The 24,611-nt window shown below is 57.8% G+C and overlaps 1 protein-coding gene across 4 annotated transcripts; it reads right to left on the bottom strand.

The window, feature by feature from the left end:
• Positions 1 to 21,708, bottom strand: MIER2 (MIER family member 2). 4 transcript variants are annotated; one of them, XM_072948179.1, is made up of 15 exons: positions 21,629 to 21,708; positions 15,537 to 15,627; positions 14,931 to 15,073; positions 11,729 to 11,854; positions 11,110 to 11,233; positions 10,579 to 10,670; positions 10,277 to 10,346; positions 4,753 to 4,904; positions 4,413 to 4,494; positions 4,248 to 4,342; positions 2,703 to 2,827; positions 2,488 to 2,615; positions 1,351 to 1,771; positions 1,140 to 1,172; positions 1 to 921 (listed from the first exon to the last, which is right to left on the bottom strand). In XM_072948179.1, the coding sequence occupies exons 1-14, from the start codon at positions 21,635 to 21,637 to the stop codon at positions 1,169 to 1,171; spliced, it is 1,662 nt and encodes a 553-aa protein (XP_072804280.1). In that variant the 5' UTR covers positions 21,638 to 21,708; the 3' UTR covers positions 1 to 921; positions 1,140 to 1,168. The 4 variants fall into 4 exon arrangements, with proteins under 4 accessions (XP_072804280.1, XP_072804282.1, XP_072804279.1 ...); XM_072948181.1 differs by lacking the exon at positions 1,140 to 1,172 and having other exon boundaries at positions 1,351 to 1,600; XM_072948178.1 differs by lacking the exon at positions 1,140 to 1,172 and having other exon boundaries at positions 21,629 to 21,706.
• Positions 21,709 to 24,611: the final 2,903 nt, after the last annotated feature.

The following is a 24,611-nucleotide window of genomic DNA, read 5'->3' as shown; positions in this document are numbered from 1 at the left end:
AGGGCTTCAAATCAAGTTTAATAAATAAAACAGCACGGGGTCAAGGCAGTCATCACTTCACAGTGTGGTCCTTGTGGGAGAGAGGTGTGGTTAAGTCCGGCCTGCAGACGGGCTCGAGCCACGTCCTCTTGTGGTGACACCAGGGCCTGGAGCACTGCCCTGCCCCCGGAGGACCCCACTCCAATTTGTAAACAGAAACATAAATAAAATGAGGGAGGAGGACCAGGACCCCAGGCTGTCTCATGGGAGCCTCAACAGAAACAGGACCTGCGGGGTCAGGGGACCGGGCTGGAGCCGCCCCCTGGTGCTGCAGGCAACAGGGCCCTGGTTGCCAGGGGGTGTGAGTCCCGTCTCCTCAGACCCACGCCTGAGGCTGCCAGGGGCCCCAGGTGGAGAAAGGGAGGATGGGGCATAAAGTGCGGCGTTTCCTGAAGTGGAGAGAGCGGGCAGAGGTGGAGGGCGGGGCAGGCTGACGTCGAGGTATATGGCTCTGTGCCCCACGGGGTTTGGCACCGAGTAGCAGCTGCCCCTGACCCTGGGCTGGGGCATCCCGCAGTCCGGCCAGGTGCAGGGAGTCGGGTGAGCAGAGTGCAACGGGTGCCCCGGCGGAGGCTGCTGGTGGGGGCGGCGTCCTGCCCGCTCTCTGCATCTCCCTGGGCAGCCCGCTGTGCCCAGCCATCCGATGGGTCCCTTGGTGGGCACAGCCACCTGGAGCTGAGCAGTGCCATGCGTGTGGGGAGGAAGGGGCCACCGCTCACCCCAGTCCTTGAAGTGTTCTGAGCAGAGGAGGCACTGCTCAAGGCCCACGAGGAGGGGAGGGTTGGGAAGACTGACGGAGGCAGGCCTTGTGGCAGCCCCAAGTCCAGTGTGGGCCACACGCGCCCGCCTGTGGCCAGGGATCAACAGGTCATCACGTTACAGCTGCAGGGGGAGACCGAGAGAGACAGGACAGGCTCAGTCCAGCCCCATGGACCACAGCTCAGGCGCCGGGGCTGGAACGTGGCCCCCGACCCTGCCTCCCCCAGCAGACGGTGCCTGCACGTGCTGACAGGCCTCCCAAGGCAGCACTGTCCTTGGCGCCCGGGGAGGGCTGGTGGCTGGGGTGGGGGTGGGGAGCCTGGCACTGGCCCCGTTTGTACCTTTTTGGATTTTGAACCATATGAATGTATTACCTAGTCAAAAAAATAAATAAGCCAAATTAAAAGTAGAGAATAAAACTAAAGAAACAAACAGCCTGCTCCACGTGGCCAGGCCACCCTGGGGCTCTGCGGGCAACCCCCCTCCCTTCGGCTTGGCCTGTGGCTGGGGCTCGGCAGCCGGGGTGCGGGCAGGGGAAGGGGCCGCACTCACTGTGACAGGGGCTCCGAGTGCAGCCCAGGGGCCGGACATGCTGGGTGGGCAGCCAGGAAGGGATTCACGTCCCCGATGCCGATGAGTCCAAACTCAGTGACCGACAAGGCCACCTGTGCAGGGGCCACGGCCTCCTCGGGCTCTTCGTCCATGTCCACATGGCTGGAGATGAGGGGCAGCTCCTCGGGAAGGGCCCCAGGCAGGGCCAAGTCCACAGCCAGCCTGGGGCTGGCACCAGGCTCCGGAGTGGCTGTGGCAGTAGGGTAGAAGGCTGGCTCAGCCAGGGCTGGGGGCCGCCGAGGCAAGGGCATAGGCGGGGGCGTATCCAGCTGCTGGATGGAGCGGGGCCCAGGCTCCAAGGATGGAAGGACCTCCCTAGGCTCGCCAGGACTGTCGGACGTGCTGCCCACACTCGGCGGCCCTGCAGGGAGAGCACGGCTACCGTCAGGCTCCGGCGGCACCCATGCCCAAGGCCTGCTCACCTAGCGTCCCATGTTCACCCCAGGCTGCCACCCGCATGGGGCTCCAGCCTGTTAGGCCCAGCAATGCCCAGGACCCTTCCTCACAGGATGCTTTCACACGAATGTGTAAAATACACATGGACCCAACAGAAACCCATCAACTGGAGGAGCACCTGGGCTGAGACAGAACAGAGTACACAGGCTCAGCAGGGCGGGGGAGCAGGAGCTCTGGGAACACCAGGGACCCAACCCAGCTCTGCAGCCAGGACGACAGAAACCCCATGTCCACATCCAGCAGACCCAGAGAGCACAGGCCCCTGTCCCCTCTGTGGTCGCCTTCAGAAGCTGAAGTCGCCACCAGGCCTCGTCTTACTCCACTCCCCAGGACGCAGGAGCGGGCTCCCACCCACCAGGTCTCCCAGGTGAAGGTGGAGGCTCAGCTCCCAACCTGGGCCGAGCGGAGCCCACACTTTGGACCCCAGGCCACACATGGTTCCCAGATACGGAGAGCCAAAGAGCCCTGAGAACAGCTCGTGTGTGACTCCCCACAAGACATCTGTGAGACCGCGGTAGGGGTGCAGGGGCACGGGATCCCAGATGCCGCTCTCCGGGGCCCAGCAGCCCCGGCTGGGGTGCCAGTGAGGAAGGGGCCCCAAGGACAGGGGTCCCCTCTCACCTGCGTGCATCCGGGCCAGCGGGTCCTGCTCAGGGCCCAGGCTGTCGGCAGCAGCGGGCAGCGGGGGCGAGGAGCGGGGGCGGCCAGGGCCATCGGGGTCAGCACCGTCCAAATCTTGGTCCACGTCCCTGCAGGGGAGGATGTGTGATGGGCTGCAGGGGGCTGTCTCGGGCAGGAAGTGCCTCCCCCTCCCCGTCCCGGGGCCTCACACGCACGTGGTTCCCGAAGGGCCGTACTTCCTCCGGCCCAGCCGCGTCTGCTGGGAGAAGTAGTCGTAGCGCTCCGACTTCTTCCACAGGTAGTAGTACTCCACACACTCGCCCACGGACCGCGTGCGCACCTGGGGGTGGCGCTGGGCTCAGCTCCCCGGCCCCCACCTGCCCAGGCCCTCCGCCACCCAGGACAGCAGGCGTGGGTGATGGCACCCTCTGCTCTGGGACAGAGCGAGACCCTGCCCCTGGCCTCCGGCCCCTCGGCCTCAGTATAACGTGCCCCCAAGGGCCCCACCACTGCTCCTGCTCTTTGCTCCAGGTCCACACAGCCAGTGCTCAGCCCCTTCACCCCAGACCTAGGGCCCCCAGGGAAGACTGTGTCCACTTGTGCCCGGCTCCTCACAGGCCCACTGGAGTGGGGACGGTGACCCTGTGCAGACCACAGGGACAGAGTCCCGGCCCGGAAAGCACATGCATCACTGATACTCCAAGGGAGAGCCATCCGGGCGAGGGCACTCAGGGTCCACGAACCCAGGCTGAGGTCACGTACCACGTGGCATGAGAAAGCCAACACCTTGGGAAGACGAGGATGACACCACCAGCCTGCGTCTGGCATGAGCCCGATGCCACCGCATATCTCCAGCGGCGACTGGGTGTCTCCCCACTCCAGAGGCTCAGCCACAGCACCCACAGTGGCAAATCCACCACAGACAGCAAGAACCCGCCACCTCCCAGGATGGGGGCCCGACACCTGTGCCGGGCACAGGGGCGTATGTAGGCTGTCCGGTCTCCCTGGGGAGACCCCACATCCACTGATCCTCCTAGGAGGAGGGAGGAAGGCCAGTGCAGCCTCCCGGGGCCAGTTTCGAGGCCGACTAGAGACTTGCCAGGCATGGGAAGCCACCAGGCACTGGCAGGGCAGGAGGGTGCGTGGGATTCAGGGGGTCAACGAAACAAAGGCAGATGGCATGGGCTTCTGCACGGGAGCCACCTGCACCGCGGGGCAGGCGCAGGGGGGCTGCTGGGCACCAGTCTTACCAGAGGACTAAGCGCTGCCTGGACAGCACCAGGTCTGGTCGGGCGAGAACCATCCCTGCCCCCACACCAGCCCCAAGCGGCACCTCATCCTCTCCGACCCCCAGGAGGAGAGCTGAGGCCCCAGACAGGAGGCTGGGATTGGCCAGACCTCGCTTCCCCACCGCTGTGTCCTGCGAAGAGTGGGAAGGGCCAGGGCTGCTGGGCCCAGAAGGGCAGGACAACAGACTGGGGCAAAGGGCAAGGAGGGACAGCTGCTGGGAGACAGCCAGAGGGACATTCAGGCTCTCAGACAAGCCACGGGAGCAGAACCAGACAGACATCCAGGGCTACAGGCCAGAGAGCCAGAGCCCCACCAAGGCGTCAACTTGGGCATTGTTATGCAGGAAACCACAGGCGTCACCCCGGGACGCAGGAGGTGCGTCCCTCTCCTGCAGTGGGGGGAAGCTGACAGTGCCATCCCCCAGGCCCCCCACCCGTGGAGCCCCAGCCCCGCCCCACCACGGGGCTCACCTTGTTGGCCTGGATCAGGTGGAAGTTCTTCCCATGCACGCGGAAGCCATGCTCAAAGTTGCGGCTCTCCTCCTCGCTCCAGGCACAGAGCCCGTCTGCAAGGAGAGGGCAGCGGGGTCAGCGGGGTCGGATGGGCGGCGGGGGCACCGGGGCTGCCACACTCACCTCGGATCACCTTCACGTTGAACCGCAGGCGCCGCAAGGCCTCCTCTGCGTTGAAGTTGCACTTCACCAGCTCGTACAGCGCCTGGGGATGGGGGTCTCACTGACTCTCCCACCTGCTCACCCCGGAGTGACAGCAGGGTCGTCCGCACCCACCATTTCCCCAGGACAAGTGGTTTTCACTTGAATTCATGACCACGTTGGTCCATATTGGGTGGGAGTCTCATGGCAGGCTCCCCACCACTCCACACACCCCAGGCCCTCTGTGCCCGCCCTCCCCTCACCTCTGCCGCGGCCTGGCCCTGGAGGCCTGTGGCCCCTCTGCACGGCCAGGCAGCCCCACCTGCTCACTGTCCTTCACCGTCTCTCCCTCTGGGAGCTGAGACCCGGCAACCTCGTGCCACCGCCGCTTTACCGCCCGGTACAGGAACTCCTCCACCTCCCTCTCAGGAAGGACGTTGGGGTCCCAGAGCAGCTGGTCCTCGTTCTCATAGACTGCAGAAGGGGCCAAGGTCAGGCTACAGGCCCGGGTCTGCACCCACATCTCAGCTACACAGTCCCCTCTGAGGGCAGGTCAACTCAGCCCCTCCAGAGGACAAGAGTCCGCCTGGTAGCCTGGGCCCGCCACCACCCTGCCCTGCAAGGTGATGACAAACAGGAGGCCAGAGGAGTGCTGCCCAGCCAGGACCAGAGCCAACCTCCTGGAGGAGGCAGCTACAGCCTGAGTCGGGGGGGGGGGGCTTCTGAGCATGGCCTGTGAGGAGGGGCTGGAGGTGACGAGTTCAGGGGAACAGCAAGAAGGTCCAGTCCTGACTGCAGCCCCAGTGACCTCGCTGGGACAAGAGCTCCTCCAGCTGCCACAGTCCCTCGAACCCAGCATCACACAAGCCAGGGAGGGGAGGCAAGGGGGTCCTGCCCTGGGGCAGCAGGAGGGCAGGGGCACGAAAGAGGGACAAGAAGGGGCAGCGTCCAGCTGAGGGAAGGCCGAGGAGGGGAAGAGGCAGAAGGGCCAGGCCTGGATCAGCCCCGGTGCCAGCACCTCTCCATCATCCAGGGGAGGGTCACGGGGACCAAAGCTCCAAACAAAACACCCGGTGCAGGGGCCCAAAAATGGAAAGCAGCCCCATGCCAGCCTCCCTCTCGTAGGGAGTGGACAAGGGACCAGTGGCCTCCCCTTTCTATCTCCGAAGTCCACACCGAGGCCCAGTCTGGACTGAGGGCTCAGACCCAGTCCCTCTGCAGGCCCCTCTGCAGAGAAAGTGTCGCCTTCCACTACAGCCGCATGGAGGGGAGAGGAAGATCACGTGACAACATGGCGCTCCACCGACAGCCAGTCCCAGCGTGAGCAGGCAGGACTCTGAGATAACTGTGACGAATGTGTTGAAACATGACAGGGCTAAGGGCAACGTGACTGGCAAGCTGGAGAACACCAGCAGAGAACTGAGACCCACTCCCACGGACACTCCAGGACTGGAGACTAGTGTGCGGACTCACGAACCCATGCTCACAGCAGCAGAGCACACGGTCAGTGAAAGCAGAAAGAACTTCATTTAAAAAATCAAACTGAAGCTTAAAGAGAACACAGCCTGGGGCAGGTGCAAGAGTCACAGAGGACGAGGACATAGCGTGGGCCGCCACCGAACCTGAAGAGATAAGGGCCAGGAGTTCTGCAGAGCTGATGACACCGGCTCACAGAGCCCAGAAACAGGGTGAGTACACAGAAAGCCACGTCGAGGCATGCCAGAGTCGAAATGCCAGAAACAGGAGGAAAAGCACGTGGGAAAAAATCGAACACGATTTCAGAGGAAAGAGGACAGACGGCTGACTTTAACAGAAACAACAGACAGCAAAAAACAACAAAATTATGTAGTTAAGTGTTGAAAGAATAAAGCTTGCAAACCTAGAAATCTACGCCTATGAAAATAGCCTTCAAAACTGAAGCAAAGATGATACTTTTACGACAGACAAAAGCTGGAAGCACTCATCGCCCTGAGCATGGACGGGACACACTGATGAGGCCACCCCAGGTGGTGGGAGCTGTGGCAGAGGACGGCCGGCGCTGGGACCCCGGGACGAGTGCAGGCAGCACCCAGGGCAGGAGAGCTGGGGCCAGGCTGCATCTGCCTGCGAAACCAGGGCAACTGCTGAAACAGTCATACAGAAATGAAAGCTGAAGAGCTCCGAGAGGAGGAAAAACAGTAACACTACCTGATGAACCAAAAAGAAGCCAAGACAACACAAAGGAAGGGAGAACAGGCAGACAAGTCGCAAACACTGAGAGGCCGGCAGATGCCAGCCCTCTGCTCCACGACACGGGACGTGAGCACTGGACCAAATGGTCACACACAGACAACACGTCAGACCCAAACACACGCTATTCACAAAACCACACTTCAAATCTCACAACACAGAGAGGCAGAGACACTAGACAGACAGACAGCACGGGGCGCGTCCACCACAGCTGACCCCAGAGGCCGAGTCACAGCACGGCCTCTGACCACAGTGGCGTCCAACTAGACCTCGGCAGCAGAAGGGTAAAAAGCAAACCCTAAATGTCTGAGAGTTAGCGGAACACTTCTAAATAACCACGGCGCAGAGGAGGCGTCGCAACGGAAACCAGAGGGGACAAAATGAAATTGAAGAGACAGAAAGAAGCAAGATGAAAGTAAAAGTCAGTCAAGTAGAAATCAGATGACAGAGAAATCGACAAGCCAGAGTCAGCGCCTCGCGAAGAGTAGCAACGCTAACAAACCACTAACGAGACTCATCAAGAGGGAACTAAAAAGCAAAAAACACAAATTACCAGTATCAGGACTCAAAAAAGGGACAGCACTATAGGTCCTACACACACCAAGAAATAAGAGGATGTTATCAACTTTCTGCCAATAAAGCCAACAATTTAGGTGAGTGTGATAAACGCCTCAGAAATACAACTCATCACACCAGGAAGAGAAACTCTAAACGCTGAGATTAAATAAACTGAATTCATAATTAAAGCCTTACACAAAAACAAAACTGAACTAAACGCCAGGCACCTAAAGAAGAGACAGTAACAACCTTACAGGAACTCTTCCAGATGCCAGAACAAGGCTCTTCCAAACACACGTCATGTGGACCCAGAACCCTGAAACCAAAGCCCAACAAGGAGAAGAAAGAAGGAAAACGACAGGCCAGAGTCGCCATGGACGTACTCGCAAACACCCTGAAGTCCGCAGACCGAGGAACGGATGCAGGAGTGAACAGCACACCTCATCTCCTGTCAGAAAGGCAAGGGCGCTGCCCGGGGGGCAGGGGCCGGGGGTGCGGAAGGGGCGCTGCCCCGGGGGCCGGGGGCGGGGGGGTGCAGAGCTGGGGCCTGAGAGCCTCTAGGCAGAACAGTCCCTTGTTTAAGGCGAGTCTGTTTACAGGTGCCCTATTTAGCACAGCAGCCCTGCGCTCACAGCCAGCAGCCCCGTAACTCCCTTGTGAACAAAGGCCACAGCCTCCTTGAGCTCAGGACACCAGGCCTCAGCCCCACCCTGGGGGCCTTTCAAACAGCAAATCACAACAAACAGCAAAATGTGAAAGCACAGTGTCAAATACCAGTGGGTGAGCCATGCTGGCAGCTGAGAACTGGGAAGAGCAGGGAGGCATCTCCTGGCTCGCCCCTGGCCAGGCACACGTTGCACCCACACCGCAAGCTTTCCACCTTGTGCACACGTGTGTGTCCACAATGGACCATGAAAGCACTGCCAGTGCTAACTTTGGCCTTACACGTTTTAGCCATGCGCAGAGGTGCAAGTACAGAACTGACTATACACACACGCCATAAATGATGCTCCTTCATGACCTGGCAGCGCTGACTCCAGAATGCACAGCTGGCCTGAATATCAGGATACTACGTTAACAGGGCAAGAGACAGAAAGGACCATCTCAGGAAATGCAGAAAAATAACCTGACAAAATTGATGGCAAAAATGGGTCGGCTACAAAGAACAGCGAGGAACTCCCTCACCTGATAAAGGGTATCTACAAAAATCCTCAGCCAACATCGCGCTTAATGGGGACAGACTGAACACGTCCCCCCAGGTCTGGGAAGACGACAAAGGAGCCCCCATCACCACTTCTCACTTCCGTACTGGAGGGAAAATCAGCGCAATAAGGCAAGAAAAAGAAACACCACCTACAGAGGTCACAGAGAAAGAAGCTACAGTATCTCAAATGATGCAATGTGTGCATTGAGAAGTGCACAAGCATCCACAAAGTATAAAAATTGGTAAGTGAATTTAGCCAAATCACTGTGTCCAAGATCAATTAAAATAATAAAATGCAGTTCTGCCAGCAAGGGTCACAGGACTGTCACACTGAAAACCCTAAAACACTGTCGTAACTGAAGAAGACCCAAACATATTCATGGACTGGAAGGGTCAATGCTGTTAATATATCAGTTCTCCCCAAGTTGTTCTAAAGATCCAGTGCAACTCTGATCAAAATCCTAGCAGGCATTTTTGAGGCAAACGACAGCTTATTTGAAAGCTTTTGTGGACAAACAATGAAAGTTGCAAAGGTCTCAGACTTACTTCAAAGCTGCAACAATTCAGGCAGAGCGGTAGGGACCCAGGGTTAGACACAAAGAGAACAATGGAAGAGAAGCGTGAAAAAGCAGACGTGTGCCCAGACATCCCATAAAGGCACCACTCCAGCTCAGAGAGGGGAAGGAGGGACTTCTCCATGCACAGCGCACGGAGCGGGGACCAACCCTGACCCACACCTCCAACCACCCGTTAGAAGAAATCAGGCTAGACCACAGACTTCGGCGTAAGGGGGAAGTAAAGCAGCGTATCTTCAAAACACGCAGACGCCTAGGCAGCAAGCAGACACGTCACGGGTGAAACAGATCAGCTGGGCTTCACTGAAAGGAAAGCTGCCGCCAATGGGCAGAAAAGCGCTCGCAGCGCACACAGCCAACAAGGCGCTAACATGCAGGGCACAGAAAGGACCCCCATTCCAGGGGAAAAGTGACCCAGCTTAAAGGGGGAAGGCCTCAGCAGGCCCTGTACGTGAATGAACCCAAGTTAAAGCACAGCGGGCACCACTCCACACCCACCAGGAGGGCTGAAACCCACCAGACACACAACACCAAGGGCAGGTGAGGGTGCGGAGCAATGGGAATCCCCATGCTGCTGGCGGAGCCGGGGGCAGCGCCCACCGATGACTCACAGTCAGCTCCCCAGGAAGGAGAGCGTGTCCAGCAAAGACACACAGAGACACTCACAGCCACAACCACACACCACCGTTAACGACCAGCAGCCGCAGGATGCACCCGCACCCCAGCGCACAAGGTGCACGCTCCGCACGGGTGGTCCGGTCTCATGCCACACAGAGGGAGAGGCCCGCTCCTATCCTCACGGCACAAGGGCGGGCGTGCAGGAGAGGAAAGGGTAGCCCGTGGACTCTAGGGCTCGGGATCCTCCAACAAAGCGGCTAAGGCGTGCGCACATTTTCTGGGGGAGGGTCCTATGCACCATCAGATTCACAGAGGTTCATGTCCACTGCCTGGGACCCAGCTTAGCCGCGCCTTCCTGGCCCCTGCCCTTTACAGAGCAAGAGTATCCCACAGACCCCATGCCCCGACCTCTGGCCCCAGGAGGTCTTGATGATTTTTCTGAGTCCTCGTCTCCCTCTTCTGTCCCCCCCCACCATTCCAGATGGACGAGCAGGTGCAGCAGCCCTGGGGTGCAGGGAGGGGCAGGGAGGGGACACCCACCCTCAGGCTGCCTGGCAGGCCAGGCAGGCCCCTGACCCGGGCTGGGACCCGCACACCCCTGCCTGAAGGGCTGCGGGTTGCATTTCCTCCCCCCGCACCCCCAGCTCCCGGGCCCCACTTACTCTTCTCACCGGGGCGGTTCAAGTGCAGGTTGCTGAGGTCAGCTTGGAACTGAGGCCCAACCATGATCTCCTGCAAAGACACAGGCCCGGGAGTCAGGGGGGACAGGGGCACTGAGGGGCCGCTGCCCAGAGCTGGGCCTGGGTCAGCCTGTGCACCCTGCCTGCGGACCCTAGTCCTGTGGCGTGAGGGCAGGTGTGTGTGGGTGTGAGTGACTGTACGTCTGGCACAGCCAGTCACAGGGCAAGGCAGCAGGGCCCCCTCCCTGGCTCCAGGCCCCAACACCGAGGTCGAGGCCACACACCTTCTTACACTTGTTGGCGGGAAGTGGGTCCTCCTCGGTGTCTGATGAGGTGGAGGAGCCAGGCTCCTTGTCCGCATCAGCCAGGAAGCGGGCTTTGGGGAGAGAGAGGAAGTGATGGAGAGTAGATGCGGGAGTTGGGTGGAGGCCCAGGGGTCTCCACCCAACTCTCCACCGTCCTGAGAGGCGGCTGGACCCCAGCCCTGGCCAGACAATGGGGCGTGAGGGATGTGTGCCCAGACAAGGAGCACAGAAGCAGGACCATGGACCCCAGGCCAACCCCCCACGCCTCACGCTGCCAGCACAGCCTCTGCTGAGGCACACAGGGGCAGAGTGGAGGGGAGCACGGTCTGAGGACACTGCCCGGGTCTAAGGGACTTTCGGCTACAGGACCCAACAGGTTCCCTGCTCACGTGAACCAGGTCACTCAGCCTCAGTGCACAGTGGGGCAGGAGCAGCTCCCCCAGGGCTGTGCCCCAGCAGCCGGGACCCCCTCCGTCTGCCCACCCAGGGGCACGAGTGGGTGGGACCTACATCCACTCTGATCAGGGAAAAGGTCGGAGGCCTCGTGGGAGGTCACGGATGGGGTGAGGTCATCGGCCGAGGACTGTGTTTCTTCCTCTTCTTCCCCTGAAAGCAAATCCTTCGCTATTTGTTCCTTTTAACAAAAGAGTAAAGAACATTTTTGCAATTTGCTTTAACGATTTCAAATAACATTGACCATGACAATAGTAATGGTGGCAACACGGACGCACCTCCCTCTAGGGGCACCGAGGGCTCCCACGGGGCTGGGAAGGAGCCAGGGGACCAAGCCCACAGCCCTGCAGCCCCAGAGGGGATGTCACCTCCGCCCAGGACTGAGGACAGTCAGAGCCGTTCCCTGAGGGGCTCTCCCTCCCTCCTGACCCGGCACAACCTGCCCAGGACCTGGGACCCAGGAGAGACCCGGGCTGCGTCTCTCCAGGTCAGTCTGCACTTTGCTCCTCCTTCAGCCAGGGGTTCTCTCCGGCCTGGCCCCTCCCTGCGGCTGCACCAGCTGGGACGCCGGGCAGAAGAACAGGCCTCACACATACTCACCACGTCTACCTCTCAGGGCCTTCCTGCCCGCCCACCCCAAATGCCCCCATGGGGTCCAGGGAGGGACTCCACTCACCTTGTCCAGGGTCATGTCCGGGAGGGGGGCTGTGGCATCGCTGCCCTCGCTCTCGCGCTCCGAGATGGGGTCGGACGCCTCATAGCCATAGAGGGCCAGCAGCTCCTCAAGGGGCATGTCGCCACTCTGGGGGGACAGGGCTCCGTCAGGAGGGGCTGCTCTGGGGTCTCTGCTTCCCCACCTCTTAGCCCATCTGCCCCACACCAGTCACAGTAACTCACCCCAGCCAGACCCCAAGCCCAGCCACTCATCTAAGAACCCCTTTACAGCCCAGGAGGGGCTCCAACGAGACACCAAGCCCAGAGAAGTCAGCTGTCCGTCCAAGGTCACCCGCCTTCAAGGGTGGAGCCAGTGGTCTCACAGTCTGAAGCCCACACTCCCCCCTCCCTGGGCAACACTGCCCGGCACAGGCCTGTACAAACTTCATTCAAGCAACACTTGGACACTCAGAGTCTGGAAATAAACCAGAAGAGGGGAAAAACACGGCCCTTCGGTGACTGTAAAAAGGTATCTGGTCAAACCAACATCACTTCTGACTTTCTGAAAAACCTCAGTAGACTGAGAGATGGGCATTGCTTCCCCTCGCTGAGCCAACAAGGCGGGGACAAAGCAGCCCCACCACAACCAGATCCAGAAGGGAGGCTGAAGAGCAGCAGGGCTAGCGAACGCTGCTCTGACACGTGGAGCCAACACACCACCACAAGAAACAGGAACGAGAAGTCACGTCTGGGAAGGGAGAGACAAAAACCATCGCCACCACCCACTCCAGTATTGCTTTCAAACCCATTTCTCAGCCCGCATGTAAACCTTGACTCCTCGAGGCAGGGCCGCTACCGTGCTCCATCCTGACCGGGTGGGTCACTGCCAGCCTCCTGGACAGGCCTCCACCCCATCCTCTACCCCGGGGGACTTCAGGTCCACGTGGAAGGCAACTCCCAGGGCAATACCCGTTGGCACCTGCACTGAAGCTGACTAGCAGAGGCTGCCCCAGGCAGCACCAACGAGCATGCCACGGGATGGCGAGTTCACTCGCACTTAAGAACATCCTGTAATTTCCACATAAAATCGTGAACTCTGTTAAATCTCTCCCCAGGCAGACGTCATTTCACTCTTCTGCAGGAGGAAGCGGGAAGCTGGAACACGCAGCCCAGGAAGGTGCAGACTGGGAGGCGCCCCGAGGGCACCGAGCTGCATGCCCAGCGGGAGACCTGGGCGCACACTGAGTTCTGCCGGGCACAGGGCAGCCAACATCTCGGACACGAGCCACGGGAGCTAGACTTCTGGAGAAAACACTGACTGTGCTTGCTGCCAGAGTGAAACTCGAGCTTTTGAGCAGAAAGTTCTAGTTTTGGAAAACCTGGATGTGACAACATGAACTCGATAATCCCAATTTCTGCTGGAAGATTATATAAAAAGCAGGTGTTTCTGCTTTTACTTTGGACATTACATTCTTTTTCTTACTCAATTTTTAAAAGTAATACGTGAAAAAAATTCACATGAGGTATTTAGCTAACGAATAGCTAAATTTTCTTTGGTTAGCTTCCAGAAGTTCTGAATTCAAGTTGAACGTTTTTTCCATCGGTTTTTCTTTTTCGAAGAAAAGACATTTGCTTTGGTTATGAGACCAAACAGGCAAAAGTGGCACACAGCACCAAGCTGAATAAAGGGCCCACGGTGATGCCTTAACAAGTCTCAGTACTCAGAAGACCCCTGGTGAGATCAGGGTCGACGTGTTACGGACTGAGCGCTTGTGTCCCCACAAACTCATGCAGTGAAGCCCCAACACGACTGTATCTGGAGACGGAGCCTTTATGGAAATAACCAAAGTGAATGCAGCCTCTCAGACGGAGCCCTGATCCGACGGGATTAGTGTCCTCAGAAGAAGAGACACCAGAGAGCCTGCTCGCTCCTCCACGTGGGGACAAGTGACAAGGCGGCCATCCGCAGGCCGGGAGACAGGCCCCACCAGGGGCGCCCACCAGGCCTCGGTCTGGGACTGCCAGCCTCCCAGACAGCAAGAAAATACAGTACTGTTGTTTAATCCCTAGTTTATGGTGTTACCAGACATGAGATCTTAAGCCCCAGTTTGCAGTATTAACAGATGTAGGATTTCTAGCTTTTCTACGTGAGCTCTGTCGGCACATGACAGACTTACATGTCACTGAGCCAACACCCTGCAAACGACTCATCAACGCAGCCGGTGACAAGACCACACCAGAGGAGAGCCGTCCCTAGTTCAAGACCACTGGGCCTTAACACCAAGGACAGCAACTGCACCAGGCGTGGCTACTGCATCCACTCCACAAAACCACCACCTGCTTAATTTTGGTGCAGCTCCACAGAATATCCACAGTCGTCTGAAAAGACTGTTGGATACTCCTCCCTTCCCCAAGACAAACTCATGAGGCTAGAGTGCAACCAAAAGAACCAATCACAACAGGCTAACATCTGCTTCAAAAGACAGCATGCACAAACATCTACAGAAATGTAAAACTAATCCACTTTTTGCCCTAAATTTTTTTTTGTTTTGGAAAATAGTTATTTTTCACTTTCATAAAAATATGTTATTTCTACTAACAATAGCTTTATTGTGTCACTTACATAAACAAACTCCTTGAGATCCTCAATAGTTTTTAAGAGCACAAAAGGGGTCCCAAGACCAAAAAGTTTGAGAATATTGGGTTTACTGTCTGGCCACCCCTCTGGCCTAGAGCCTTCATGCTCCACGAAGGCGGGACCAGGTCTGGCCCATCCTGACCTCAGTGCCCAGCACAGTGTCTGGCCCTCTGGAAACAGGGGCATGGGCTGCTCTTGTCACCGTGGAGTCCGAGAAGCCTGGAGACTAACTTGGTCGAGTGGTCAGCTGTGAAGCTGCCCAGCGTGCTCCGCCCACCCAGGTGGGGTACAGCCCAGCCCAGTACTCAGAAGACGAGGCCCTTCCCCGCCCACCCAGGCCGGGGACAGCCCAGCCCAGGACCCGGCAGATGAGGTCCTTCCCCGGCCCACCCAGGTGGAGGACAGCCCAGCCCAGGACCCGGGAGATGAGGTCCTTCCCCACCCACCCAGGCGGGGGACAGCCCAGCCCAGGACCCAGGAGACGAGGCCCTTCCCCGCTCACCCAGGCGGGGGACAGCCCAGCCCAGGACCCGGGAGACGAGGTCCTTCCCCGCCCACCCAGGCGGGGGACAGCCCAGCCCAGTACCTGGGAGACGAGGTCCTTCTCCAGCTCCTCTTCCGGCTTCTCGGGGACCCTCGTGGCCTCCTCACACTCCTCCCGGAGGCTGTAGCTCTGTGAGAGGATCTCTGTGAGGCTGAACTGATGGTCTTCAGAGCCCATGGACACCACTGCAGAGGGGACAGCAGACTACATGAGCTCCTTGCCCACTGTCCCAACCATCATGCTGAGGCTGAGGACGACCAAGTGGAGGAAACCCAGGGGCCCAGCCGCCACCAGGGACGAGGCCCACGGTGTGTGCACACAGGTGCCTGTGCAGGTGTGCAGATGTGTGCACACGTGGCCAGGCGTGTCTGTGCCTGCCGTGGTCAGCACGTCAGCCCACTGCGTGGGAATGCCCCACAAAACGACTCCTGGCAGAAGGGCCCGCCTGCTAACCACACACAGATTCTGGGACCTGGGGGTGTGTTCTCCCAGAGGGACTGCTTGGAGACTAGGGGGACAGTCTGGGCCACTCTGCCCGCACACCCCGGTCCTGGACTCTGGGGCTCTGTCAGGCCGAGTGAGATCCCGTCTCTCACAGAGCAGAGGCCCTGGTGCCCTGCGCGGGAGGAAGCAGGGCGAGGAAGGTACCTGCTGTTGTCTGCAAGCCAGGCTCAGTGGGGCACAGACCGCGAGAGAGGCAAGAGGCCACGCGAGGGCCCTGCCTCTCCAGTGAGGAGGCCTGTGAAGAAGAAAAGCAGGTTAGCCACCATCTCGAGGTCAGAGCCCTGCTCCCTGGGGACATCAGGTCCCCAAGGGCTGGAGGGGGGGCTCCACACATGGGACTGGGCGTGCGGCCTCGAGAAGGGACTCCTGGCTCCTGAGTCAGAGGACGCGTGGCAGCTCCGGAACCTCGGCTCCACCTCCAAGTGGGAAGACAGCACCCAAGGGCCAGGGTGAGCCTGGCATGGCCGGCACCCAGCTGAGTTCACACTGGCCCCCACCCAGCAGGCAGACACTAAGGCCACGTCAACACAAAAGCCACCTCAAAAGGGTCCCAGCCTCCAGAAACCTGGCCTTCAAAAGGCACATAGTTGCTTTGGAGAAATCTGGCAATTCCTCCAAAGGTAAAAAGTTACCAAGGATCAGTAGTTAATTCTACTCCTATGTACGCACCCAGGAGAACCAAAAACATACATCCATGCTAAAACGTGTACACCCACATTCACAGAAACATGATTCACAACAGTCAAAAGGTGTAAACATCCACGTACCCAACAGCATGTGACAGATAAACACAATGTGGTCCATCGTATGATGAAATATTACTCAGCCCCAAAAAAGGAGAGAAGCCCTGACACCCGCTCCCACGTGGACAGATCCCGAGAGCACGGCACTCAGTGAGAGAAGCAGACACAGAAGGACACACAGCGTGTGAGTCCACGGATGTGAAACGTCCAGAACAGGCCAGTCCACAGACACAGAGAGGGGGCTCCTGGCTGTCAGGGGCTGAGGGAGATGGTGGGGGAATGACTATAATGGGGACAGGGTTTCCTTTGGGGATGTGGAATGTTCTAGAACTCGATGAAGGTGAAGGTTTCAAAACTCTGTGAACATACTGAAAACTACTGAATGAAACAACTTAGATGGGTGTATTCTGAGGTATATAAACTATACCTTAGATTTTTCCTAAACGCAAATAAAAGCATTATAACAGGTATCATCATCTCCATGTTCGGAAGTGTACTGAGAATAAGAAAACTAGACCAACACCTGTCACGAAGAGAAACACAAAACCCCTCAACAGAACACCAGCAAAGAGAATTCAGCAACATAGCGCCCTGGAGATGGTGGCGGAGAGGGACTCATCACAGGGACACAGACGTCAGCGTGAGTCACCCGCCCCATCACAGACCAGAGCACAAACCCAGGTGATCACCTCGACGGGGCAGGGCAAGCATTCAGCAAAGTTCAACACCCTTTCACGCTAAAAACACTCAACGGACTAGGACTGAAGGAGCTCCCCGCGGAAGGCATGACAGGACCCCAGCTCCAGCACCTCGGAAGGAAAGGCTGGCGGGGCCTCCCCGGGACCAGGGGCACCTCTCCTGCTTGACGTCATAACAGAGGTTCCATCAGGGCAGGAACACGAAATAAAAGGAACCCAAACTGGAAAGACTTCTTTCTGCAGGCATCATGAACTTGGACACAGAAGACACTAAAGAAACCTGAGCCAATAAACGAGTTCAGCAAGGTTGCAAGACACAAGAGCAGCAAGTGAAAGTCAATTTTATCCCTACATACTAGCAACGAACAATCCAAAAGGGAGGCAAGGAGAACAATTCCATTTACAAAGCAGCAGAAAGAATGAAACACTTCTGAATAAATCTAGCAGAAAAAGTCCAAAACTAATACTCTGGGAAACACAAAACATGTTGAAAGTAATTAAAAGGTCGAAATAAGTGGAAAGACATATTATATTCATAGCTCAAAAGACTGACTGCTGCTAAGATGTCAATATTCTTCAGTTCATCTACAGATTCAAGGGAATGCCTATCAGAATTTCAGTTGGCTTCGATGTAGAAACTGAGATTCCAAACAACATATGAAAACTTAGGACCCAGAAAAGCCAAAACAATCTTGAAACTGAAGAACAGTTTCTGATCTTAGAAGTACTCCAAAGCTACAGCAATCCAAACAGTGTGGTACTGACAGAAGGCTAGATATTCAGATCAAATTAACAGAATTGAGAATCCAGAAATAAACACATTTACAGTCAAGTGAATTTCGAAAAGAGTGACAGAAAAATTCAAGGGGAAATGAAAAGTCTCTCAAACGAATAGTGTAAGGACAACTGGACGTCCAAATGCAAAACACTGAAGTCAACCCTGTCTCACACCACACACAAAACTAGCTCAACACGGATCAGAAACCTTACATGTAAGGGCCCAACCTGTAAAACTCTTAGAAGAAAACAGGATAAATCTTCTGTTACCTTGGACTAGGCAATGGTTTCTTAGATAAGACACAAATAGCATAAGCAACAAAAGAAAAAAAAAGATAAAACTTCATCAAAATAAAAATTTTGATGCTTCAAAGGACATTATCATGAAAGGAAAAAGACAAATCACAGAACGACACAAAATATCTGCAAATCATACAGCTGAAAAGGGACTTGTGTCCAGACATACAAAGAACTCTCACAACTCATTAATAAGAAGACAACCCAATTTTTAAATGGGCAAAGGATCTGAATAGACATTTCTCCAAAGAGATACACAAAGGGCCAATAAGCAGGTGAAAAATCAACGCTCAACATCAGGAAAGCAAACCAATACCACGAAGACACAATCCAGGACCGGCTGTGGTCAGGTGATCAGGAAGCCAGCTGACAACGCCGGGGCGCTGGGGCGGGACAAGGGGCAGCTGCCAAGGAGCACCCCAGCAGCTCCCCAGAAGTCACAGCCAGAGGCGCCACACGACCCAGCAACGCCAGCCGGGGTGCACACCCAGGAGTCCGAGTGTGCACCCCAAACATGCCGCTCTGGCTCAGGGCCACCGCCCGCAGAAGGCAAGTGGGCAGAGAGGAGACGGGAAGAAAGACGGCCTTCCCTACTCCCCCCACGAGGCGCTGCCCTGGGATTCCTCGGCCGGCCCCATGTCAGGCCTCTGCAGTTACACTTATGATCTGCTGTTAAGATGCCGTGAAGCCCAAGCCCTGACCACCCCTCACCCGAGTTCTCCCGCGTGACGTGCGCCGCCTAGTCTCTCTTGCTAAATCACAGGGCCGCATTGGGGAGCTGAAGGGCAGAGGGAACACCCAAGAGAAATGAAAACACACAACTCCGCTGAAACCTGCTCACAGATGTTCTCAGCAGTGTGATTCACACGGGCCAATGGCGGACAGAGCCCTAATGACCATCAGCGGGAACAGCACTCAGCCACGAGGACGAGAGAGGCGCTGATGCTCGCTGCGGCTGGAGAACATGGTGCTCAGTGAGAGAAGCCAGACGCTCCTCCTTCAGGCAAGGGACACTGAGGTGCCTCCAGAGCTGGGCGGGGTTCCACGACCCCTCCCGGTACCCTGCTGGGCCAGCGACTGTGGTGGGAGGGGTTCTACGTGACCTCCAGGATGAGTCTGTGACATGCAGTGCAGTTTCCAACAGCCGCCACACTATGAGGAAGCACGAGCCCCAGGGAAAGGCCACACCAACAGCCACACTTGGATGAGGAAGCTTTCCTCCGCTGGAGTTGGCTCAGCCCCGCCACCAACCAACCACAATTACGTGAGAGACCCAGAGTGAAAACCGCCTGGCTGAGCCCAGTCCACCCTCAAACCATGAAAGGTAATTAAAGCCATCTTTGCTTTGAGAAAGTTTCGAGGTGATTCACCATGCAGCAGTAGCTAACCAGGACACCCTCCAGCCACCTCATCCTGCAGAGGCGTGTGGCCCCGCTGGACTGCCTAGCGCCTCATCCCTCCCTCTGACCGCTGTGGGCCCAGCGAGTGCACAGTAGCTAATCGACAAACAGGTTCCGCCTGTGCACCCACAAGTCCCAGTCTGGATGAACACAGTTAACAAACAAGTAACAAGTGTACCTGCACAGCACTGCGGGGAGAAAGCAGAGGGGGCTGCACAGCCAGGGGTCAGGGCGGGCCTCCATGGCAGAGGCCTGCAGGGCAGCAACAGCACCACGCAGCGAGTCCCTCTAAGGGCAGAGACTGCACGAGGAAACAGAAGGAGCCAGGGGGTGGAGTAAGGTGAGGGGAGATCAGAGATCCAGGGGGGAACACACCACCAGGCTGAGGGTCCAAGAAGGAGACACACTTTATCTCGGGACAACAAAGACACCAAGACAAAGATGGTGTGCTTGGGTTTTTCAGAGTTGAGCTGGTGCTGTGGGGAAAACAGTACGAAGCGTCTCCTCTCACCCTGCTCATGGCCAATAACCACAGGTACCCACTGCTTGGTTACAAATCGCCATTTTAACAGATTCAAGACAGCTGGCTCTCAGTGACTGTATAGGGTTCAGCTTCCCTGTGCAAGCTCAGAGCCAAGATCTCCTGAGACCTCCTCATTTCAGTGGGAGTGACCAGCCCAAGGTCACACAGAGTAAGAGGTCCAGAGCCACAACAGGTATCCTGGGCAGAGGCTGGCTACGCTCATCACCACTGGCATGTGCACACCTGTCATCCTTTACAGACCAGCATTCCTCTGACCATGTCTGCTGGCTGCCATGGAGCCAGACACACAGGCTTTCTTTTAGGAAACCACCTCAAACTCACTCAACAGGCACCACCCCAAACTGTACACAGAAGTAGTGGGAGCACCCAGACCTGGCTGCCATGGGGGCTCCAGGGCTCTGCCCTGACAAGGCAGAGTCAACAGCCAAACCCAGCAGCTCTCAGGAGAGGCTGGCTGGGAACTCTGCCCCATCCACCTGTGACTCTCAGCTACCTGCCCGGCCAAGAATGCTGGCCCTTGAGCCAGACGCGCACACAGACCACCATGCCCCTGCTGGGCCATCATGAGACCTAGCTTCTGCCTCCATCCACAAGTCCAGGCACGGCCCCCATGAGGCCTGTTTCCCTAAACACCCCAAGGAAGGAGAACTACTCTGGAAGGACCCTTTGGGTCCAGCAACACAGCATAAGGCAGGAGCTGGCTGGGGAAGCCTGGCCTTGCGCTGAGATGCCCACACCCTCTGGCGCAAATGCAGGGCCTGTTGTTGCCCCTGAGAAGGTCACCACCCTCCACAACGTCTACCCAGCTGTGCCGGGGGGCGGGGGGGGGACACCCACGTGGCCCCGTGACCAGGCGGATCAACCCAGGATCCTGCTGCACCCCGTCGGCGCGTGCCTGCTCCTCCCGGGTCTCGGGTCTTGGCTCTCGGCGGCCCCGCCCACCGGGACGCGCACGGCTGAGCCCGTGCACCGGCTTGCCGTCCCCAGACTGAATGTCGCGCGCTGACTCCCTAGCAAGCGCGTTATCTCACTTCACCCCCACTAGAGTCCTGGAGGGTGAGAGCAGGTCCGCACTGTCTTGTTCAACATTCAGAAAAGCCCCTGAAAGTTTTTCTTCCTGATCCGATCAGACATGAAGCTACACGGTGTCTGTATCCCAGACGGTCCTAGGTGAGTTTGCTCAAGCATCACAGTTCCAAACCCCAAAGATCCCCAAGCCGGAAAAACTACTAATTACAAAGTCTATCTGGCCCCAGGGATTTCGGGGAAGGAAGGGGTCTTGGGCCTGCTTTCCGGACAGGCGAGGCTCGGAGAAGTAACTTCAAGCCGCGGGTAAAGGCAGCGTTACGTCCCCCGCGGGCCGGAGCTCCAATCCCGCCCGGGGTCCGACGGGAGCGCGGGTCCGCGGGGGTCAGCGCCGCGGGGAGTGAGGGCCAGCGCGCTGGGGCCTGGGGTCCGGAGGGAGGGCGCGCTCGGCCAAGTTAGCGCGCGCCGGGGGCGAAGGTGGGGAGCCGGGGCGCGCCCCACCCCCGCCCCCGCGCTGCACATGCGCATTACCGCCCGCGATGTGGCAGCCGGAGTGGGGGGGGGCCGGGGCCGGGGGTGGCCGCCGATGGAGCCCCGCACCCCTCGGGCCCCCCACGGAAGCGGCGCCGCGGCCCGACTCCCGAACCCCAGGCCGGGGGTCTTGGCGCCCGGGGACCCGACTCGGCTGGGTCCGGGCGGCGGGGCGCGGGCGGGGCGGGCGGGGGCCGGCTCCCCCGGCCCGCTCACTCACCTCCGCCATGGCCGTGCGTGCGCGGGAGGCGGCGGCCGCGCCGGGATCCCCGGATGCGGGGCCGCGCGCTCATTGGCTGCGGCGCCCGAGGGGGCGGGGGCGCCGGGGCGGGGCCGGGGGCGGGGCGCGGGCGGGCGCGTAGTAGGTGCGCGGACGGGGACGCGCGGGCGGGCGCGGGGTTCGGGCTTCCGCGTGAACCTGGGCTGTCCCTGGGTGGGCGGTGCGGGATGCCACTAACGAAAGTACTGATTCCCGACAAGCACGCCTTCGCAGGGAGCGCTGGCCCCAGTCCCTCCTCCCACTCGCACGGCCGAATTCCGTCAGTGTCCCTGTTACAGACGAGGACCCCGAGGCCCGGAGCGACCGCCCGGTTCGTGAGCGATGGAGCTGGGACTGAAGGCGGGCAGCGAGTTCTGGAACTTTCTGCACTTTTGCACCCGTGACGATGGGCCTCCCTGGGGTGCCTGGAGTCCGAGTGCCCAGGGTGGGCAGCAGAGGTGGAGGCCAGCCCGGCCACTGGCTCTGGGCCGGTGGTTGTCGTGGGATGTAACCCACTGAATAAACGTTATGAACCTGCGCTGGGCCCCCGGGCAAGCGTGAACGAGCCGGTCCTGACATGGGTGCCCCGTGTCCTCACAGACTGAGACGTGCTGTGGGCATCAGGGCAGGAGGTGTACACGGCGCGAGTGGAAACGGAGAGGGTGGGAAAGGGGGACCCACGGACGCCCCGGCGCAGTGAAGGTGGAGGGAGCAGGAAGGAGGTCCCCGGATTTCCGGACAAACGGGGAAGAATGGAACTGGGGAGATGGGAAACTCAAGAGCCCCATTCTTTGCACGCTGTCGTTGATATCAGTGTGGACGGAATGCCTGGGAGGTGGGAGGCGCCGGGCTCGGTGCTTGGTGTGAAAGCGTGGTGCTCCCCTCAGCATCTGCCAGCCAGGGAGGGAGCCTCTGGTGAAAGGTCTGCCCTGCTCTCTGATGAGTCACACGGTCCATGAGTCATGGGTCCCCACTCCTCGCGTTGACATACATCGTTCAGGTTGGGGGTCCAGGCCCTGGTGACCCAGAGTCCCCACTAATACAGGAAACAGCTGGTCATGCAGTCCATCGGTCAGTCCACCAGTGTCCCCTGCAGCCCTCAACTGGGTGCCAGGCAGACAGAGGTCCACTGAAGCAGGGAGATGCACCAGCAGACGCTACGTGCCCACGTGGGACTCAGTGTCATAACAAGTGGCAGGAACCAGGGGAAGAGGCTTAAGTCAACCCAAGGCAACCAGAGAAGACCCCTTGGAGGGAGCCTGGACAAGAATCATGAGATAGACGTGTAATGCAGGAGAGGTGGGGGTTCAGATGAAGAGAAGGATATGTTTTAGGTCAGAAAGCCTCTTCCCACAGACTGATTACTAGTTAGACTGGAGAAATGAGGCAACCTCTCAGCCAGATGATAAAGATAAACATCATGTGTGAGGGGCAGATAGAGGCCCTGGGAAGGACGCTACATCACTCAATCTGCCGAGGAACGCATAACCTGGGTCTTTATTTGAGGAGACTTCTCACAAACCCCAAATAAGGAACATCCTATTAAATGGCAGGGGGCGCGGGGGAGAAGGACAGTGTTCTCCAGAAATGTTAGTGCCATAAAACACTGATCTGAGGAAATCTTCCAGACATTACAACTAAAGGCAATGCCTGGTCCCAGGCTGGATCCTGTAGGGATCCTGTAGGAAGCTGTTAGACCAGTTGACAAAACTGAAGTCAGGTGGGGGAAGGATAAACATAATGCATCAATGTTAAGTTTACTGAAATCAGTAGCTCTTCTGTGGTCATGTGAGAGAATATTCTTAGAAAATTCACGCTGAAGTATTGAGGGGTTACTGTAGACTAAGTGGCTGTGTATCCAAAAAATTCCTGTGTTGAAACATAGTCCTCGGTGTGAAGGTATTTGCAAGTGGGGCCCTTGGGAGGTGATGAGGTCACGAAGGCAGAGCCCCCATGAATGGAATGGGTGCCTCTACAAGAGACCCCAGAGGGCTCCCCTGCCCCTCCTGCCCTGTGAGGGTCCAGTGAAAAGACAGCCTCGTAACCAGGAAGCAGTTCCTCACCAGACCCCTGCTGCCACCTCGACTTTGGCCTCCAGCCTCCAGACTGTGAGAAACACATCTCTGTTGCTTATAAGGCACCCAGTCCAGGGCCTTTCTGTCAGAGCAGCCCAAGTGGCTGTGACAGGGCTGAGGTGCCATGTGGCTGAGGTGCCATGATATCTGCAGCTTGCTCTCAAGGACTTCAGAAGAACACCTTTTATGTCTGTGAAACACAGATGGGGAAGGGGCTTGGGGAGAGAAAGAAAGAAGGAAAATGGTAAGGTGAGTAGGGCCAAGTGTTAACAGCTGAATCTGGAAAAGGTATGCAGATTTTTTTTTTTTACTATACTTATTCTTGCAATTATTCTGAAAACCTGAATGATTTTCAAATAAAGAGTAAATAAAATAAAACTAAAAAAATAAAAAGCAATGTCTTTGTATTCTCTCTCACTGTATGTATGTATACGTATGACTGAAACATTGTGCTCTACACCAGAAATTGACACGACATTGTAAACTGACTATACTTCAATTTTTAAAAACGCAGCGTCTTCAGCCTAGAGGCCGGAGAGGGCATTCCCGGCAGTGGGAGCACGCGGTGTCCAGGGCCTCGACTGAGCACTGGGTCCACTTGCCTGTTCCTCCTGGGCCTGCTCTGCCCGGTTTGGGCAGTAAGTGGCCTCTGGGCTGGGCCTCGCACCCCTCCAGCTGAGCCTCAGGGCCCAGCAGAGGGGGAGCTGGCCAAGGTGAGGGAGGAGGCATTCACCTGCAGCTCAGGGGCAGCCGTGGGGGCTGAGTTCACCCATTTGTCTTTTTCTTGCAAGTTTTCCCCCAGAAAAATAGTTCTGACAAGATCCTGGAGGAACCATTTCCAGAACACACCACCCTGAGCTGAGAGGGCC

Source organism: Vicugna pacos, chromosome 22 (assembly GCF_048564905.1).
Source record: "Vicugna pacos chromosome 22, VicPac4, whole genome shotgun sequence".
In the NCBI taxonomy this organism is placed as follows: domain Eukaryota; kingdom Metazoa; phylum Chordata; class Mammalia; order Artiodactyla; family Camelidae; genus Vicugna; species Vicugna pacos.
Note: the sequence above shows the minus strand (reverse complement) of the source record. Positions and strands in the feature narration are given on the sequence as shown.

What these genes read in the sequence shown, in the direction of transcription:
- MIER2 (XM_072948178.1), bottom strand. An exon ending in TTTCCCTGATCAGAGTGGAT is followed by an intron (nt 10,671 to 11,109) that starts GTAGGTCCCACC and finishes CTCTCCCCAAAG; the next exon opens with CCCGCTTCCTGGCTGATGCG. An exon ending in GAACCGCCCCGGTGAGAAGA is followed by an intron (nt 4,905 to 10,276) that starts GTAAGTGGGGCC and finishes CCCCTTCTGCAG; the next exon opens with TCTATGAGAACGAGGACCAG.